Source organism: Mirounga angustirostris, unplaced genomic scaffold (genome assembly GCF_029215605.1).
Source record: "Mirounga angustirostris isolate CCGP_5_RB_7025 unplaced genomic scaffold, mMirAng1.0.hap1 SCAF_14, whole genome shotgun sequence".
NCBI classification, from domain to species: domain Eukaryota; kingdom Metazoa; phylum Chordata; class Mammalia; order Carnivora; family Phocidae; genus Mirounga; species Mirounga angustirostris.
In genome coordinates this window covers 21,158,467-21,175,781 of record NW_026991722.1, presented here as the reverse complement: position 1 = coordinate 21,175,781, position 17,315 = coordinate 21,158,467, and the positions used below count along the sequence as shown (strand labels likewise).

Here is a 17,315-nt window from a genome sequence, read left to right as displayed (position 1 = left end):
TGTATGTTCAGTATCCCTTCCCTCACAATGGTAAAGTAAAAGTATGGAGGCAATACTTTTTATCTTTAAGAACCTAGTTCATTTATTAAAACCAAATTATTATTTTCAAGTTGAGATATTTTGACTCAAGTCAACAGGGAGCAAACATTAAGAACCCTTAAGACAACTTCTTTTCCATATATATTTTTATTCTTTCATCAAATTACTTCCAGAAAACAGGATGATAAAATATTCAAAATACCATATAGCAGAGGGCCCAGATTTACTACACTCGGTTTCTCATTAAAGTACAAAGGAGGGCGCCTGGATGGTTCAGTTGGTTAAGCGACTGCCTTCGGCTCAGGTCATGGTCCTGGAGTCCCTGGATCGAGTCCCGCATCGGGCTCCCTGCTCGGCGGGGAGCCTGCTTCTCCCTCTGATCCTCCATCTCATGCTCTCTCTCTCTGTCTCATTCTCTCTCTCAAATAAATAAATAAAATCTTTAAAAAAAAAAAAAAAGTACAAAGGAAACGGGAGCTCTTTCCCAGTGTGTCAGAGCATGCGTGTGCCTATGCAGAAGAAGGTGCCCACATCCTCCCTTTATATTTCTTTGTTTAACCACATCCCTGCATGTACACAGACGTAAAGCAGGGTGGTTAAGGACCCAAGCTTCTGAGGGAGATGCCTGGGTAAGTTAACTTTCCTAAGTTCACTTTCTCATCTATAAAATAAGGATAGTAATAGAACCTCTTTTTGTAGAATGTAATAATGAAGTGCTGAGAAAATTCTCTGATGTCCAGTGAGAACTAAAACAAATGAACTATTATTATTCCCATTTTAAATCCATTCTAGGGTGAGGCTTTATTAATGTACTCTGCATAGAACCCAGATCATCAATTTGTAAATATATATACTTCAAAAAGATCAAACAAAAAAAAAAAGAGGACAAAGAAGGAGATCTAGATAATGCCAATCCCTAAATTCCTTGATTATAAACTGTCAGTTTAGGAATTTGGACTGACATTTTCAGGAGAGAATGGTTCAGAATGAATTAAGCATTCATTATATGCTTGGCATCCTGCTAAGCACTTTAGTATTGTTAAGTGATCCTATCTTCCTGTTATTCCATGTTGAAATGAAGAGATGAGGGGTTTCTAGGGTAAATAACTTCCCCAAAGTCAAATAACCAAGAAGTAACAGAGCTAGGATTTAAAATTCATGTTCAGACTCCACTATGTTTTGCTCCAGCTTATTAGTATTCAACTAGTCCAAATCAGTGATTCTTAACTGATTTATGATTTAATTTATCTGAGGAAGGATTGAGCATGCTATATTTTAAAAGCTCCCCAAGTGATTTTAATGTACAGCTAGGGTTTTGAAACATTGATCTAAATAAATGCAGCATCCAACATTATTTATGATCAGAGACCAACATAGTTAGAAGAGTTAGGTCTTCAGGGATTGTTTCCCTATCAGTACTTTCCAATGGATAAGATTATGTTATCTTTTTTTGTGTGTCATGTGATACTCTAGTCCATTTCCCCTTTCTTGAAATTCTCTTCTCGACTTTTTTAAGATCATCTACCCACTTTTCTTCCCAATTTCAGGCTACAGCTTCTTGGTCTTGTTAGCAAACATTTCTTCCATCTGTTTCTTTCTTTTTTTTTTTTTTTAATATTTTTTATTTATTTGACAGAGCGAGAGATAGCGAGAGCAGGAACACAAGCAAGGGGAGTGGGAGAGGGAGAAGCAGGCTTCCCGCCGAGCAGGGAGCCCGATGTGGGACTCGATTCCGGGACCTGAGCCGAAGGCAGATGCTTAACGACTGAGCCCCCCAGGCGCCCCCATCTGTTTCTTAAGTAGATCTTTTTAGTCCCTTTGTCACTTTCTCTGAAAAAGTGTGTATAGTATAGCCAGGGCTTCAGTGAACACAAACTTATGTCTCTGAAATCTGTATCTCCATCCAAGGAATTCTAAATACACATATCCTACCTCATATTGTACATTTCCACTTGCCTATCTTATTGGCACTTCCTTCTATTCCCCAACCCGTCTTTCTCTCCCTTTTTTCTCTTTTTTTCTTTTCTTTTTTTTTTTTTTGTTTCTTTGTGGTGGTGTTTTTTTTTTTTTAATCTAGACCCTACCATAACCAGCCAAATAATGCACTATTATATTCTGTAATAGGTTGTAAGACCACCCAGGATTGTGGACCAAGCTGGGCACTCACTGCAATTATATGTGTCTAACTATTCCTATTCCCATCATATAAAAATTTTTCATGTTTATCCAGTTGCAAAAGTTGGAAATTTAGCCATCTTGACTTCTTCCTCTATGTCCCCTCTCCATATAATCAGTAGAGATAAATCTAAATGCTCCTAATACAGGGCTGAAAATTCTATGAGAACAGGTTTCAGATTTTGTTTAAAGCTTTCTCTTCAGTATCAATATTCTTGACACTTGGTAGGTAATTAATAAATATTTGTTGAGTAGAATAATCATTGACTTGCTATTAAACCTATTGTTGACTTGAAATAAAAATTCAGCTCTTCCAAATATTATACTTCCTTAATTACTAATATTAAGAAAAAAAAGAAGGGAGGAAGGGAGGAGAAAAAGAAAGAAAAACAGAAAGAATAAATGTAGCATTTACTAAGTAGTCACTATATAGAAGATAACATGATAGGAATACCCACATATATTAATTTCTTAAAATACATTATCTCACAGCAACTTATTTTCAGATGAGAAAATGGAGGCCTACTTAGATTAAGCAAGGTGCTCAAGGTTGCAAAGCCAGGAAATGAAAGACCTATGAGTTAAGGTCAGGTCTTCCTGAATCCATAGCCTGTTATTTTTTAATATTTTTTTTAAATTTTTTATTATTATGTTATATTAGTCACCATACATTACATCATCAGTTTTTGATCTAGTGTTCCATGATTCATTGTTTGTGTATAACACCCAGTGCTCCATTCAGTACATGCCCTCTTTAATACCCATCACCAGGCTAACCAACCCCCCCCTTCCCTCTAGAACCCTCAGTTTGTTTCTCAGAGTCCATAGTCTCTCATGGCTCGTCTCCCCCTCCAATTACCCCCTTCATTTTTCCCTTCCTACTATCTTCTTTTTTTTTTTTTTTAACATATAATGTATTATTTGTTTCAGAGGTACAGGTCTGTGATTTATCAGTCTTGCACAATTCACAGCGCTCACCATAGCACTGCTTTTTTTTAATTTTTTTTATTAGGAAGGAAGAAATGGGTCCTTCATTATGTATTTATCTATAGACATGATTATCAGAATCAATTTTTGAAAGATGAGGAGTTCTCACTGGGCTGAGCTCCTTGCTGGTAGGCATCATCTTGGTCTTCCTGGTACTTAGCAGCTGAACCATGGAAGGGAATCAGTGATCTGTGGAAAGAAGTATGGAAAAAGACAGAGGAGAGAGGTGGAATTGAACACTTTCTGACACTTTCTTTTTACAATTACAACCTCTTTGTAGAAGTAGTCAAAAATGACATATGTATGGTGTTAACATTTTATATACATTTAGACAAATGTAATTCTAATGCGGGAATGCCCACTTGAGTTAACAATCTCAGGCTTATTACCTATGACAGGAGATAGTTCTCATTATTTGGCTAGTTATGGTGAGTAAGAGACAAAAATGAAGTAGAAAAAAGTAAGAGAAAAGAATGAAGAAAGAAACTTGGACACGGGGAAATGGACATATAGGTACAGAAAGTTTCTGAGAAACCAATGAATTTGTTCCAACCTATGTGGATACAGAAATCTCTACAGTAGGACTTCAATAACAGATTTAATATTCTCTAAACACACCAAACTCATATATCCAGATAAAATTGTATGCTTTCCCTAAGGCCAATTTTTAAAGTTTGGAATGTTGTACTAGTATATTTCTATTCTGCATCTCAGTTCTCAAATTTACACAGATCGATTCCCCATAAATACCAGGAAATCACTTCAAATACAGTTTGGAATTGTCAGAACCTGATGCTTGTACCTTCAATTGTACTTATTTGATGTCAGAACTATCATTTTTAAATGGTTAATTGAATACTTTTTACAAAGAAAAAACCCCTGAAAACACAAGGAGGGCAATTATTTTACTTCCATTTGGCAAATAAACAAAATCAGAAATAAATGTAGCTGACCTGGGATGAGAACAATTCTCCAAACTTTCATTGTCATCGGGCATTTACAACAGCCCATGATAACTCTACAGTTGCATTAAATGTTATGAATGTAAAGCATCTGTGCTTACTGGCTAGAGGATTTCATTCAATAAGTGAGTTTCAATACCTATTATGTGAAGACAATGTTATTGGCTTCTCTGAAGAATAAAGGGTAACATAAGATATGGCTCTTGAACTAAAAGAATGTTTTTATCCTTTTGAAGAGATAAGACATGCACGTAATAAAAGTTAAAAAAAAAAGTATTACCAGTACTAGGGTGTTCTATTCAGTAGATGTGGTTCTTTGGGGACAAGAATGGAGACTATTCTGATTCAAAAAATATTAGAAGATTTTATTGATATTGATCATGGGGGCCGAGTTATAAATGAGTCAGAAACAACTCCTTTGCCCAGTGATATTTCACAATCCCTTTTGAACTGTAGTATTCCAATTTTAATATTAACCAGAGAGTCCTACAACCTTTGAGTTATACAGAATTCTTTACCTTCGTCTTTTATCTTTTCCTGAGCGGTCTGCATTATAAGACATTCATAGCTGCAGTAGCAGCATCTCAATGAATGCCAAAAATATACAGATTCCACATATCGACTAAAGCAGTGATTCCTGACCTTACTCGAACACAGAAATCATCTGGGGTGCAGATTGCCAAGGTCACCATTAGCCTATTATGGTATCTATTGCTGTGTAACAGTATCATCACAGATTTAGCAGCTTAAAAATGTATTTGTTATCTCAGTGTTTCTGTCAGTCAGGAATCCATGCACAGGATTTATAGACCACAGAAACCTTGTATTTTTAGAGATGATATTTTTATTTTAAATGGTCTGTTCCGTTTTCAGTTTCTGTACATTGAGGCAATGATTTGTCTAATCTTTGCAATATCAAAAAAATTATTACTTCCTTAAATGAATACTGTAGTTTATAGACTGTGAATGTATAATAATCATTGCACATTATATTTGGGAAACATGAGTGTTTAGAAGCAGAAGTATAGTATGCAGTCAGTACACTAAACCCAGTCGCATTCATCTATTTCTGCAGCTTACATCTTGTTTTATACCTTGGACAAGAACATACCAATTGACGACTGGGTGATGGAAACAATCAGTGGTGATCGGCTTACTCACCAAATCATGGATCTCAACCTTGACACAATGTACTACTTTCGAATTCAAGCACGAAATGCAAAAGGAGTGGGGCCTCTCTCTGATCCCATCCTCTTCAGGACTCTGAAAGGTTTGAATCATTTCCTAGTACAGCAGTGCCTTTCTTTTCCTGTGGGATGGTTGTAAAATACTTAAGGAGTCTGCATTAGGAACTGTCTGCCTTCTCTGTTGGCAACATGACTACAATGGACATTCAGAATAAATTAAAATGTACCTTTTCATGCTGAAAGCCAGCATGTCAGAGAAAGATCTATTGTGTTATCACATTTTCTGCCTTCAACACAAGGCAGGTGTATTTAACTTAACTTTTTTTCCCCATTTACAATCTTTTTGGAATTCTGTATTGATTTCAAGTATATTGGCTCTATTCAAAATATAATGAAAATTTTTATGTAAGGAAATAAAAATTAAAAAGCATTGAATTATGTGAATGCCATACTACTGCCAGCCTTAAATGTTTTCTTTGAGGAACTATTGTCCTTATATATAAAAAGAAAATTTGATATGGCAAGACAGAAAATCTCAAACAAAATGAATGTGTTTATTTTAAGGACCTAGGATAGCAACAAGGGGGGGAAAAAAAGAGTCTTTACAGTATTATTACTAGAAGAAAACGCCCCGTGCTTGCAAGAGTAAAAATAGCTGCTCAATTCAAGCATAGCTACATGTTCATCCAGAAAAAATGCTAAGGCCCTGACTACATCAAAATAATCTTCATGGTAGTCCTTACTATTTTAGAACAGTATTATTTTTCTGGAGGACAAATGGTTTCAAGAGCCTCTGTTATTTAACAATTGAAAAAGAAAAGGAATGTTCCAGGGCTGGTATTTAAAGTTGTATATTTAGGCATGATGTGTGTTGTTCTAAAGAAGGATACTTGACTCTTAAATCTGTGACCACATATGTCTATCTATATATCTGGCTAAGTTGATAATACATGATGGCAAACAACTGAAAAATTAGAAACATGAGGATGGTTGACATTTCCACCCAGGTGCCTGACATATTAAGAGAAGAGTCTTAGAATAATTGTATAGTCATTCAATTCCCCTAGGAAAGGTACCCTAATAAATAGTGGATTTTGAATTCTGGTGAGGGAGCTAGCCATTCAAGGCTGGACTTGGTAACAGCTAATCTGAAAGTTCGCCAAGAACACACAAACAAGCATTCAGCCTAAGCCTTCGTGACAGTTCTTAGCGACAGAGTAGAAATTGGGGAGGGAAGCAGGAGGAAATGAGCTAATCTTCTTCTCTCTGGGTTTTTAGGACTTCATGTCTAAATCAGGTTTCACTCTAAATGAGCAATCGAAAGGAAACTGGTTATTCGTTTTGTGGGAGCATGAAATGTAACTAGATACTGTTTCACAAATGCTTCATCTTTATCTATAGTCAAGTGCCAAATTAATTTCATGCTCACATTGTGTGCCAACTAGAGATCTCAGGGAGGGTTTAGGATGACTTAAGGCATCCAAATGTATTAAGCAGCAGAGTGATGAGTTATCACAGGATTTACAGGCCCACACTGATAACCATCCTGGAGATTATTTAATGAACTCCACATCTCATTTGGTACTGTTTACCTTAAGTGCTCTAAACTCATCTATAAAATGATGTTCAGAACTGATAACAAATTCAGGAACTTGTTATGTTGTAATAGTTCACAAGCATTATTTCTAATATCCTGATTTGAATGTTTAATATTGTCTATCCTCAGTATGTCATGCTCAATTAATAGTCAATTCGATTTTAAAACAAATCTTGCTCATATGGCAAACCAAGTTTCAGATGTCTTGATTGCATTCTAAATTATTTAGAGATATTGATCTTACCCATCTTTATCAATAATTGACATTGTACATGCATGCATCCTACATGTTACGATGACAAATATTCTAAGGCAAATAAATTACTCTTAAGAGAGTCAAAGCCACAGTGAACCAAATCTACACTAAACACATCACATCATGTTACTGCTCTCTGATTTAAGATTTTCAGTTTCCAAAGCTGCTTTAAAACATAAGGCCTCTGTTCATCAGAATGTAACTTTGTTTGACAGCAAGAAAGGCTCACATGTTATCCTGAAGCTGAGAAAGCTCTCAGTAGTCTACTGGGTAACAGGCAAGTGTTTCATTGCAAATCATGCCCCAGGCAGGTGTCTACAAGCTTCATTCTTTCATATGCAGTCTTTGCAAAGACAGTAGCATTTACTACTAGAAGACTAGAGTTTTGTCTTTGGTTTTAGCCACCAGCAAGAGAGGTATAGGAAACTCAATCCATAATCACTGGTTAATGAAAAGGACATTTATTATTAAAAAGGGATTAAATTACAATACTCTTGCGTACATGCGTGTATGTGGTACATCTGATTGTTTCTTTGGAATGTTAATTAAAAGAATCTTGAACTTGATTCTCTGACCACACAGGACTCTGCAAATATACATCTCCCTTCTGCAAATAGTCCCCATTAGGATACCCATACACCGTGAAACCCTTGGAAGATGTACAAGAGGCATGTCAATCTCTGCCTCTCACGTGGGTTGTTCTCTTGGGTAAACTGAGCTTCTCCATTTTGGCCTGTCAAATAATAGGAAGAAAGGATGCTTCTGCTGAAACAGACCAAAGTGGAATTCTATAGCATCCTCTATAGGAATTCTATAGGGGGATGGAGTCACCTCCTACATACAAAAAAGCTGAGTGTTCAGCAGTGAAAGAGCACTAGACTGTAGTCTGTTCTCTGGGCATCTTTAATCATCATTCTGAAATGTGCATCTTTCCCATCCAAGGATGTAGAACTGAAAGTTCCATATCAGAATACAGAAAAGTTTTAGTCTTCACATTATTTTTGACAAAATACATGATTTTCTTGACAAATGGCAGGAGCAAATAAAAAGTCAAGACCCAAATTATGATACTTTTAAGCCATTATTCATCTTTAATAAACAGTAACTTTTAGGATATATTTTATCCCTTTTGGAAAATACTCTTTAGTTGATAACCTTTTTTGAGACATTCAAAATTTCTCAAGTTATATCCAGTCCAGATTGCTAACAGTAAAACAAATCCAGAAGGTAAGAATGAGGATGCTATTGTTGCCCATAACATATATTTATTTGTCACTTGGTAAAAATTTTCTTAGACTGTAGATAATGTGTGTGTATAATTAAAGATGAAGGGAGAAAGGAAGAATGAAAATCGGATGAGATTGATTTTCTTCTCTCTTTTTTTGATATCATTCCAAACATTTCTCCCCTAAATATGAGATGCTGATTAGGGTAGTTTCTCAAGTGTGCCCTGTTCTGGCTGCCAAACTTTTATCCTTCCTGGATTGTGTGGTCACATGTGATTCCCAAATATCCTCCTCATTCTTACCAGAGACCTGGTTTGGCACATCCTACAACATAGTATCCTTTCTCAAAAACTATGTTAGGATTTCAGTGAAAACCCTATCCCTGTCTATAAACTACAGATAATGCAATTGCCTATCAAAACCACCTTTCATCAATAATCCCCTAATACTGTAAAAAAAATGGATCTTGAGAAATCGAGACAAAATTTAGATAAAAATTAAGTTGTGATGATTAGACTAGGAAAGAGTAGGTTGGACGGCCTGGTGAATTAAGAAAAAAAAAAGTTTGTTAAATCTTGAGGAGCTACAATGACATTTAAAAACTTACATAAAACTGGTAGAATCTTAATATAATAAGCACTCTTGTATGTATGCTGTTTCCCAAAGAGTCATTCAGAGTTCAAAGTCTACTACTTACTAAGATAACCTTTCTTGGTCTATCCTTTTTCATAGAATATGTTTATGGATTATTTTAAAATGAAGGAAATTGTAAGTGATAGAAATTTGTAACTAAGTTTAGAATTTTTCTATGAGGTGACATTCATAAACCCTGTTCATCTGAAAGGGGTATCTATTAACAACATCATTTTTTGAGTATTTCCAGTCTACATATTCTTCTGGGCAATGATATGTGTCCCATCAATTAGCAAAGGAAGGACTACTGCTTCTGAGACTTTTGCTTTACCTTTCAAACAGTGATGATGGATTTGCTGGGAGACTGCCACCCCAAATGAGAGAACCAGGGTGCTTAGGTTATAGGTGGCTGCCCGTGGGAACACTATCGTATTTTTCTCTGTGTGAGTTTAACTGACACATGTAAAGAAGCCAACAGCAAGTGTAGTAGCCTAAATGTCAAGTTTTAGTGCAATTGAGTTCAATAAACCCAGAAGATTTGAAGCCCAAAGGAACTCAAGTATAGGGGAAATCATTCTAATTGATGGAAACGGACAAAGATCTACACTGGTCAAAATGTCCTCTCACAATTTCTGTAAAAGCAGTGATATTGTGAATTTACCTCCTATACAGTTATATTTGGTTAATAGAAAAGAAGCCACTTAAAAAATGTTAAAGATATTTTTTAAATGAAAAAAAGTCATTTTCAAGAACATTATTCATAATGTACTTGAAGTTGTGAGCAGGTAAGAATTCTCTTCATAAGGTCTAAAAATTTATTAAACCATTTAGATTAAGACACATTTATGATATTCTCTTATTTTACCCTATCCATGTGAGATTGGTTAAGTTCTCTGGTTGAAAAAAAAATTGAAGACAAGAAAATAGCCTCTTTACCTTATTTAAAATATATGGGTGATAATTACTTGGTGATCATATGAGTTTTCACGTACTGTATTTTTAATTAAACTTACAAGATGATCATTTTGAGTTGATGTGTAGAGGAATGAAACAAATAACATATTTTTAAGAACATATATAGCAAAAACCATTTTCAATTTTTCTCCTCTGACTACTATTTAATAGAAATAATCACATCAACCTTGATTCCTTATCAATTTTATTTCAACAGCGCTTTGGCCTTGATATGAACACTTGCTCACAAAACTGTCGATTTGAAGTGTCAGCTTCCTTGCTAAGAAGTGTCAATGTCTAATAATATTTCTTTCTCCCCCACAGTAGAACACCCTGACAAAATGGCTAATGACCAAGGTATGGTGGCTCAATCTGTCATCCTTTCTCTGCTTGAATCAATTCTATCTGCTAGAAATGTCAGTCATTATTTTGCATTCCTTTTTTTTTCACCTGGGCCATACACCTGATGAAGTAGACACTGGCGTGATAATTAATCTTGTTAATGAAGTTCTGTTTGGCTGAAGCTGCTGGTCTGTTGGGAAGATGTAAATTTTCTTGAGAGGAAATTGTTTTGTCTCTATTCTGAAGGACCAATTAAAATGTCAAGCTTCTTTGTATGAAATAAATTTTTAGTCTCTGTCTGCACTTCTGAATAATTCACATTAAGTATAATTAAGCTCAGCATAATTTTCAAGCTGCTCTTATACCCTTTCATGAGCTATGGATTAAAGTTCTGTAGCTCCACAGAGAAAAACCATAAATCAAGTGTGCTTTTTCTCTACAGTGAGCTTCTTTTAATAAATAAAAACAAAGTTAGGACAACTTTTTTAGGGCATTACTATGGTTCATTTTGAAGTCAGAAAGCTTTCACTCTGTGAATCAGATGCTAGCTCAACTCAGAGTATTTTATTCTCCTTCCATTCTTTTGCTAAAAGCTGATTCGTGTAGAGAAATAGGCATGGCTTTACACAAAGGAAAATGGAGATAAATAAGAGTTATCCATCACTTCACAGGTAGATAAGAATTTGCTATTATCATGATTTGCAGACTGATAAATTATTTTTACACTAAAGGTAATTGGTAGAATTCTAGAGGAGAAAAAGAATAGCTTATGAGCTGTATTTTTTCAGCCTGTTATATTCTTTAAAGAAGGAGGAGTTGGGAAGTATTTGCAACTTGTTATAGTCGGTGATGTCCAGATTTTGTCCATATTTGTTGGCTCAGAGTCTACAGTTTGTGTCGTTTTTCTCCTGCTTTGGACAATCTCCTGTCAGCAGAACCTGCTTGTGGGCATCCTGTCTTAGAAGGCACCATCTTGTAAGATGGAGGAAAACATTCTTTTCAACAAGAATACTTTTTAACTTTTAAATATTAAGCATCTGGATATTAAGGCTCACTAACAGAACATTGTCTACATGAGTAGTATTTTATTTAATGATTCTGTGTTCAGGTTTATCCCTGGGTCCTTAAATCATACCTCTGCTTCAGAGAACATGGCTGGGACTTCACACATGGAAGTAATAAAAATGAACAATACGCAGAAATATCTACCCAGAGTTCACATTTACATTAATCACCTAAACGTACTTCCTGCTTACTTCTACTTAAAATATCTTTGTAAGACCAATATCTACTAAATGGTAATATTTGTGAACTATTAATGATGAATACTGATCAGTTAACCTGTATTTACATAGGAAAATTAAGTATTAGTGCTGGCCAGATCCAAAGCTGGAATAATTAACTAGCAAAAGTGGTTTTATTATTTCATTTATAAAATAATTAAAACAACCTTGCATAGACTTCTTAAATGAATTTGGAACTTACACAGGTGGATAATTCCTGATTTTTGAAATTATACTTAGAGAAATATATATAGAGAGAGAAAACATACCAAAAAAAATTTTTTTAAGTCAGTGAACCAGATGAAATGTTACATTATTAGCCACTCGGGCAACGACATGCCCAAGGTTCTGAATAAATGGATTTTGTTGCTGTTTTTCAGTTAACTGTTTTGTTTAATATTATTTTAAGCTATCAAAAGTATGTTTTGTAAATCAGTCCTTTTATAAAAGAAAAAAAAAGAGTAAATTATTCCCCAGTCTCTCTGATCACACACTCTCCATGGATTTTTCTCAGATTTTCTTATCAATCGTGAAATTAGATCTGTTTTCAGGGAAAAAGTCATTCCCAAGAATTATTGTCCGTGGCTGAGTGTATTAATATTATTTGGGCAATTTTTCTTTTTCTTCATCTAATACCACTTAAAAGATTCTGTCACATATTATACTACTTGGTGCCTTGTTCAATCACAGCTGGTATACAGTTGTTCAAACTGATAGGTTCTAAATTTTACATCAAACTCAAATCACTTGTGAAATTGAAAGGAACTGACAACAGATAATTTAGTGGTTATAAATAAGATCTTTAAATTCTTACAAAGAAAGCATATCAGATTTACTGGCCATCAAAAGCTCTTTGTAAACAAAATCAGTCTCCTGCGTTGATGACCGTGTAGAAGAAAAATAACCCAGATTGGAGATCCTTCTAAGATTGATGAAAATAAGAGGAAAAAGCCATTCTGAATGTTCCCACTCTTAGCACAGAGCAAATTATTTGAATATGTCTTACTGTGCCCACTGTTAGACCTATTTGCCCTTCCCCATGGTGAAGTGATCTCACTGTTACATCTATGACAGGAGCTGAATTTCTGTTGAGAGAAAATTCAACACCTTGGGTCATAGTGAACCTTGCAAAGATGAATCCTAAACAGAAAAACAGGTCGAATTGAATTTACATGCGAGAGAGGAGGAAAAGTTCTGATTATTTTAACGAAGTATCTCTGTAGACTTTTGTCACAATTACTTTTTCTTGGAATCTGATATATGTCCTGAAGTACATAAATGGGAAAACAAAAAGTCAGTTATATTTGAATCAGCCATGATTTGAGGAAAATATTTTCTCCCAAGTAATAGCAATAGTAGTTTGAAAATGATAATTTGCATTGAACTCTTTTTCCTTCTGTGTAGTTATAAATTGATTATATCTAGCATTTACTTATCTCTCTAATCTCAGCCTCCTCTGTAATTCCCTGTTTTTTGCAGCCCCTTATCTCTTGTTACACATCCCAATTTTTTCCTCTAGTCTCTTCCAGGCACAAGTGGCCAATAATTTTGAAGGTGATCATGAGATTTTAGAGATTAACCACAGAGTTTAATTTTTAGGAAGGTCAGGTAGGATAGGGAAATTGTATGGGCTATGTCAAGTGAGTGCGGAGGACATAGAAATGCTGTGCCTTTTTTCCCCTTTTTTATTTTTCATATTTTGGTAAGAATCCTTTCAGTGTGTGTGTGTGTGTGTGTGTGTGTGTGTGTAAAATGGTAAAATGAACTCTTATGAAGGCCTACCACTGTCTCTGTTCACAGAATTCTCATTTAATCCTCACTGCTATACTGTGAGATACGATTATTGTTCTCATCTTAGCAATGAAGAAGCTGAAGCTCAGTTTCAGTCAATTGTCTATAGACACACAGCTAGTAAGTAGCAAGGCCACGATTCAAACCCTGTTCTTAACCACAGAGTATGTTCATCCCATGTATGTATATGGATGCATACACAACCACACACTCATGTTTAACATAGATTTGTAAGGTTGCTGTATCTGAAGTTTGTGTCCGGATATCTTCCCAGTATCAGCTTTCCTTTCCCCATCTCTGTGCATAGTCCAAAGAACAAAGAATAAAACAGCTTTCACTCTGGGGTCATCTTGTTAGTGGGAAGTCACAGCACTGAGTATGTGATCCTGACAGTCGGTTATCTCGGGAAACACAGGGATGGTGCTAATTCCACTGCCTTAGTCAGCTTAGGCTGCTTATACAAAACGCCACAGACTGGGTGGATTAAACAACAGAAATCTACTTCTCACAGTTCTAGAGGCTGGAAGCCCCAGATCAAGGTCCAGCCGAGTTGGTTTCTGGTGAGAGCGTTCTTCCTGGCTTGCAGACAGGTGTCTTCTTGCTGTGTCCTCACATGGCAGAGGGACAGCTGGTTCTCTCATCTCTCTTCCCCTCGGATCAGGGCCCTACCCTTGTGACCTCATTTAGCCTTAATTACTTCCATAGGGCCTCACACTGGGTGTTAGGAATTCAGCATGTCGTTCTGGGGGACAGAGGGGAAGCACGAACCAGTTCACAGCATCCGCCTTCAAAAAGAAAGCTCTTCTCTAACCCTCACTGATTATCTCCCCAGTGTTTCAGATGAGGAGGCAGAAGGCAGTGCCTTGCCTAAGGTCACACAAATAGAGTTGTGGGCAGAGGTGGATGCCAACATGCTTCTCTCTGACTCCCGGAGTGTAGTCTGTCCATTGTAGACTGCTGCTCTCTGTATGAAAAATGTGGCTCTTTGATTTTCCGTAATGAGCTTAAACCTTTTAGGGTTTCTCACAGAAGCATTTATAAAAGCCTCTGTTTGGGGCTGCAATGGAGGATGGCTATGACTATAAAATATGACCAATTCTCAGAAGTGATTATCATCAGATCAAACTTCTAATCTTAAAGGATTGCTTTTACACCCTTATGTTCTGTTTAACCCCCAAATGTTGCTCTCCACTTTGAGGTGTCCATGTGTAAAAAGTGGTCATTCTTAGCATGAACACAAATGTCTACAAGGTCATGTGTGTTTCCATGTCTGCCCATTGGGGCATGCAGAGTAGGTGTTAGGGCCATGTCACAGGACCTGAAAGAGGGCGGGAGCCTTTATGAAATGATCTATGTCATCACTGAGATGAATCAGGAAGAAAATGCTTGCTTCAAGCGCTCTCAAGTGTCTCCCCCTCTCCATGGCCTTCAGAGGGGTGATCTAAAACACCAGGGCTACAAAGGAGATGGAAATGCATAGCCCACTTTATAGATCTATATGCAGGTGGCCTGCTGAGAACTGCCCTCCCACCAGGAGGGAGAATTACTCACTTCTGAATCATGGTAAAGGCTGATAATACCCTGGCTTTCCCATCAGCACCCAGTGTGTACTCCAAGAATGGTGGATTGGGCTCGGAGACCTCAAATTCTAGTGCCATCTTGTCACTGTGACCTCCTGTGTGACTTTGGACATGTGACTGACCTCTCTCAGCATCCTCATCTGTCAAATGATGACGTTAGTCCAAAGTATCTTTTGTTTTCTTTCAAGATTTCAGATGATTGAACTAGAAGATTGGTGTTACGATAAAAAACTCGGACATAGCATCTTCACGCAGTGTAGTACTTCACATTTTTAGCATTCCCAGGATGCATCAATCATTCTTCTGTGCACCGTTCGTGTGCTATCATATCATCATAACATCCCTCCAGATAAAGAAAATGAGACACAGAGGTTCTCAAACTTGTCCAAACACTCACAGTACATAAGAGGGTAGCCCGAGATACAGACCCCGGTTAAATAATTTGAGAGTCTCTGCCCTTAACCACTGTATAATTTCTGGAAATACAGTGAGTTAATTTGTTCCTACTTTGTTAGGAAGAAAGTGAAACCTAAATGGCATCACCATACATTCACCTAGTTTAAAGTTCTTTGTCTTTCCTCAGTAGGGTATTCAGGCAAAGTACTTAATACTACACCTGCCATACCTCAGCGGGTTTAATCTCATGAATAAACAGAACGTTAATTGTTTCCAATTTTAAGGAAATAGGGTTTTCAAGGCAGTCTAGTCAAGCTTGGAATTTAGTTAATGTAATCCAGACTTTGCAGGGTTTGGATTACACCAGCCAGGATGCTGTTCGAAAAATTGAAGTCTTTAGCACCTTTTGATGGGAGCTGTTTAACTGAAAATTAAAATCTCTTTCTACCCTGTTATTGTGTGGAGTTTCAACTACTTTATTATTAGTTGCTGCTCCACCCCCTTGAAAGAGAGTTATTCTCACCTGTGCTTTTCTCAGGTCCAAAATTTTGCAATTCTAGAAATTATGATTATGGTATAAAAGTAGGGGTGAAAAATGAGTAGTGTGCTTTTGATAAAGTGTTGAGGTGCTTCTCGTGTTCCCAGCAAGCAGTCAGGTATTTGCTTAAGTCAACCTCTTAGGAGCTTCTATGTTTCAATACGTAACTTTGAAAGAAAACATACTCAGTACTCTTAAGAATTGATGCGATTCATGGCATACTTGTAAGTTTCTTAGACCCAAAAGATAGACATTTTTGTTAACAAGCCCTCAAAAAGATTTCTTAAACAAATTCTTTTTGTAAGAACCACTCTGTTGCTGAATGTCTTTCTTTGCTGTAGACATTAGCCAAATACCAGGTTCCTGGCTTGAGTTTTCTGCCCACTACTGTTAGACCTGGACTCTGCCTCCTCAATTTTCTTTCCAAAATAGATGGCTCACCAATGCTTATGGAGTAAAGTCAGTTCTTTGACATCAACACCCCAAATGTCCTTTTCAAGCCTCAAGACTAGTTCATCCCTCCACATATGTCACAGTCTATTAGCAAAAATGTATAAATCTCTCTGGGAAAGGTTTTCCCAACTCCATGCTCTAACTGGTACCATTCTCTTAGCTTTGGCAGTACTTTCTCCCTTTCTATACCAAGTCAGGTCCTCATCTTCTAAGACTCCCTTTCCCATTCTGCTTTTTTCCAAGAAGTCTTTCTCACCTTTCCAGTCTTTTTGTCCTTCTGTATGTCCATAACACCCAACTTATTCCTTGCTCTGTTCTTCATTTCTTATAGTTCACCATTTATATTCCTAATCTCTGGGCCAGGTTATAAATTCCTTGATGGCAGAGGACTGGTCTGATTCACACTGTCGTCCCCACCTCTCAGTCTCTAATTGAGAATCTGTCATTATTGTAGTTGCCTGGTAAGTGTTTGTTGAACTGAATTATGACACATGTCTTTGAGGAAACAGTCACAGAGTAATCTGGAAAGAAAGACTTTACCATCTGATCAAAAGTATATTTGGGACCTAAAAGCAATAATGCTCAGGGCTATGGATACTGTGCATGTTACTAATCTTGGGGAAGGTGAAAATATGTTTCCAATAAGGCAAAAATATCTTGAATATTCATATATTAAGTTAAAGCTAAACTGGAAAACAAGTTCTCTTTAATTCAGAAAATGGTGGTCACATTTGTAGATGATTCTGACCTCCTGTGCACTTTTCTTGATCTCTACCCTTCCTGTCATTTCTGGTTAGCAGAAAATTTATTTTTCTTGCATTTCCCTGGCTGCTTGTAATTCTGAGTACAAAAAGGAGAAAAATCAAAACTATGGGAGTTGATTAGATTTTGAAATTTCAAACATGAAGTATGAAAA

At 36.5% G+C, this 17,315-nt stretch overlaps 1 protein-coding gene across 1 annotated transcript in view; it reads left to right on the top strand.

The window, feature by feature from the left end:
* DCC (DCC netrin 1 receptor) overlaps positions 1 to 17,315 on the top strand; it is a 775,798-nt gene that overhangs the window by 655,392 nt on the left and 103,091 nt on the right. The window contains exons 20-21 of the mRNA XM_064578790.1: positions 5,239 to 5,433; positions 10,341 to 10,373. Of these exons, the coding sequence (XP_064434860.1) occupies positions 5,239 to 5,433; positions 10,341 to 10,373 (228 nt within the window). The remainder of the gene's footprint in view (positions 1 to 5,238; positions 5,434 to 10,340; positions 10,374 to 17,315) is intronic.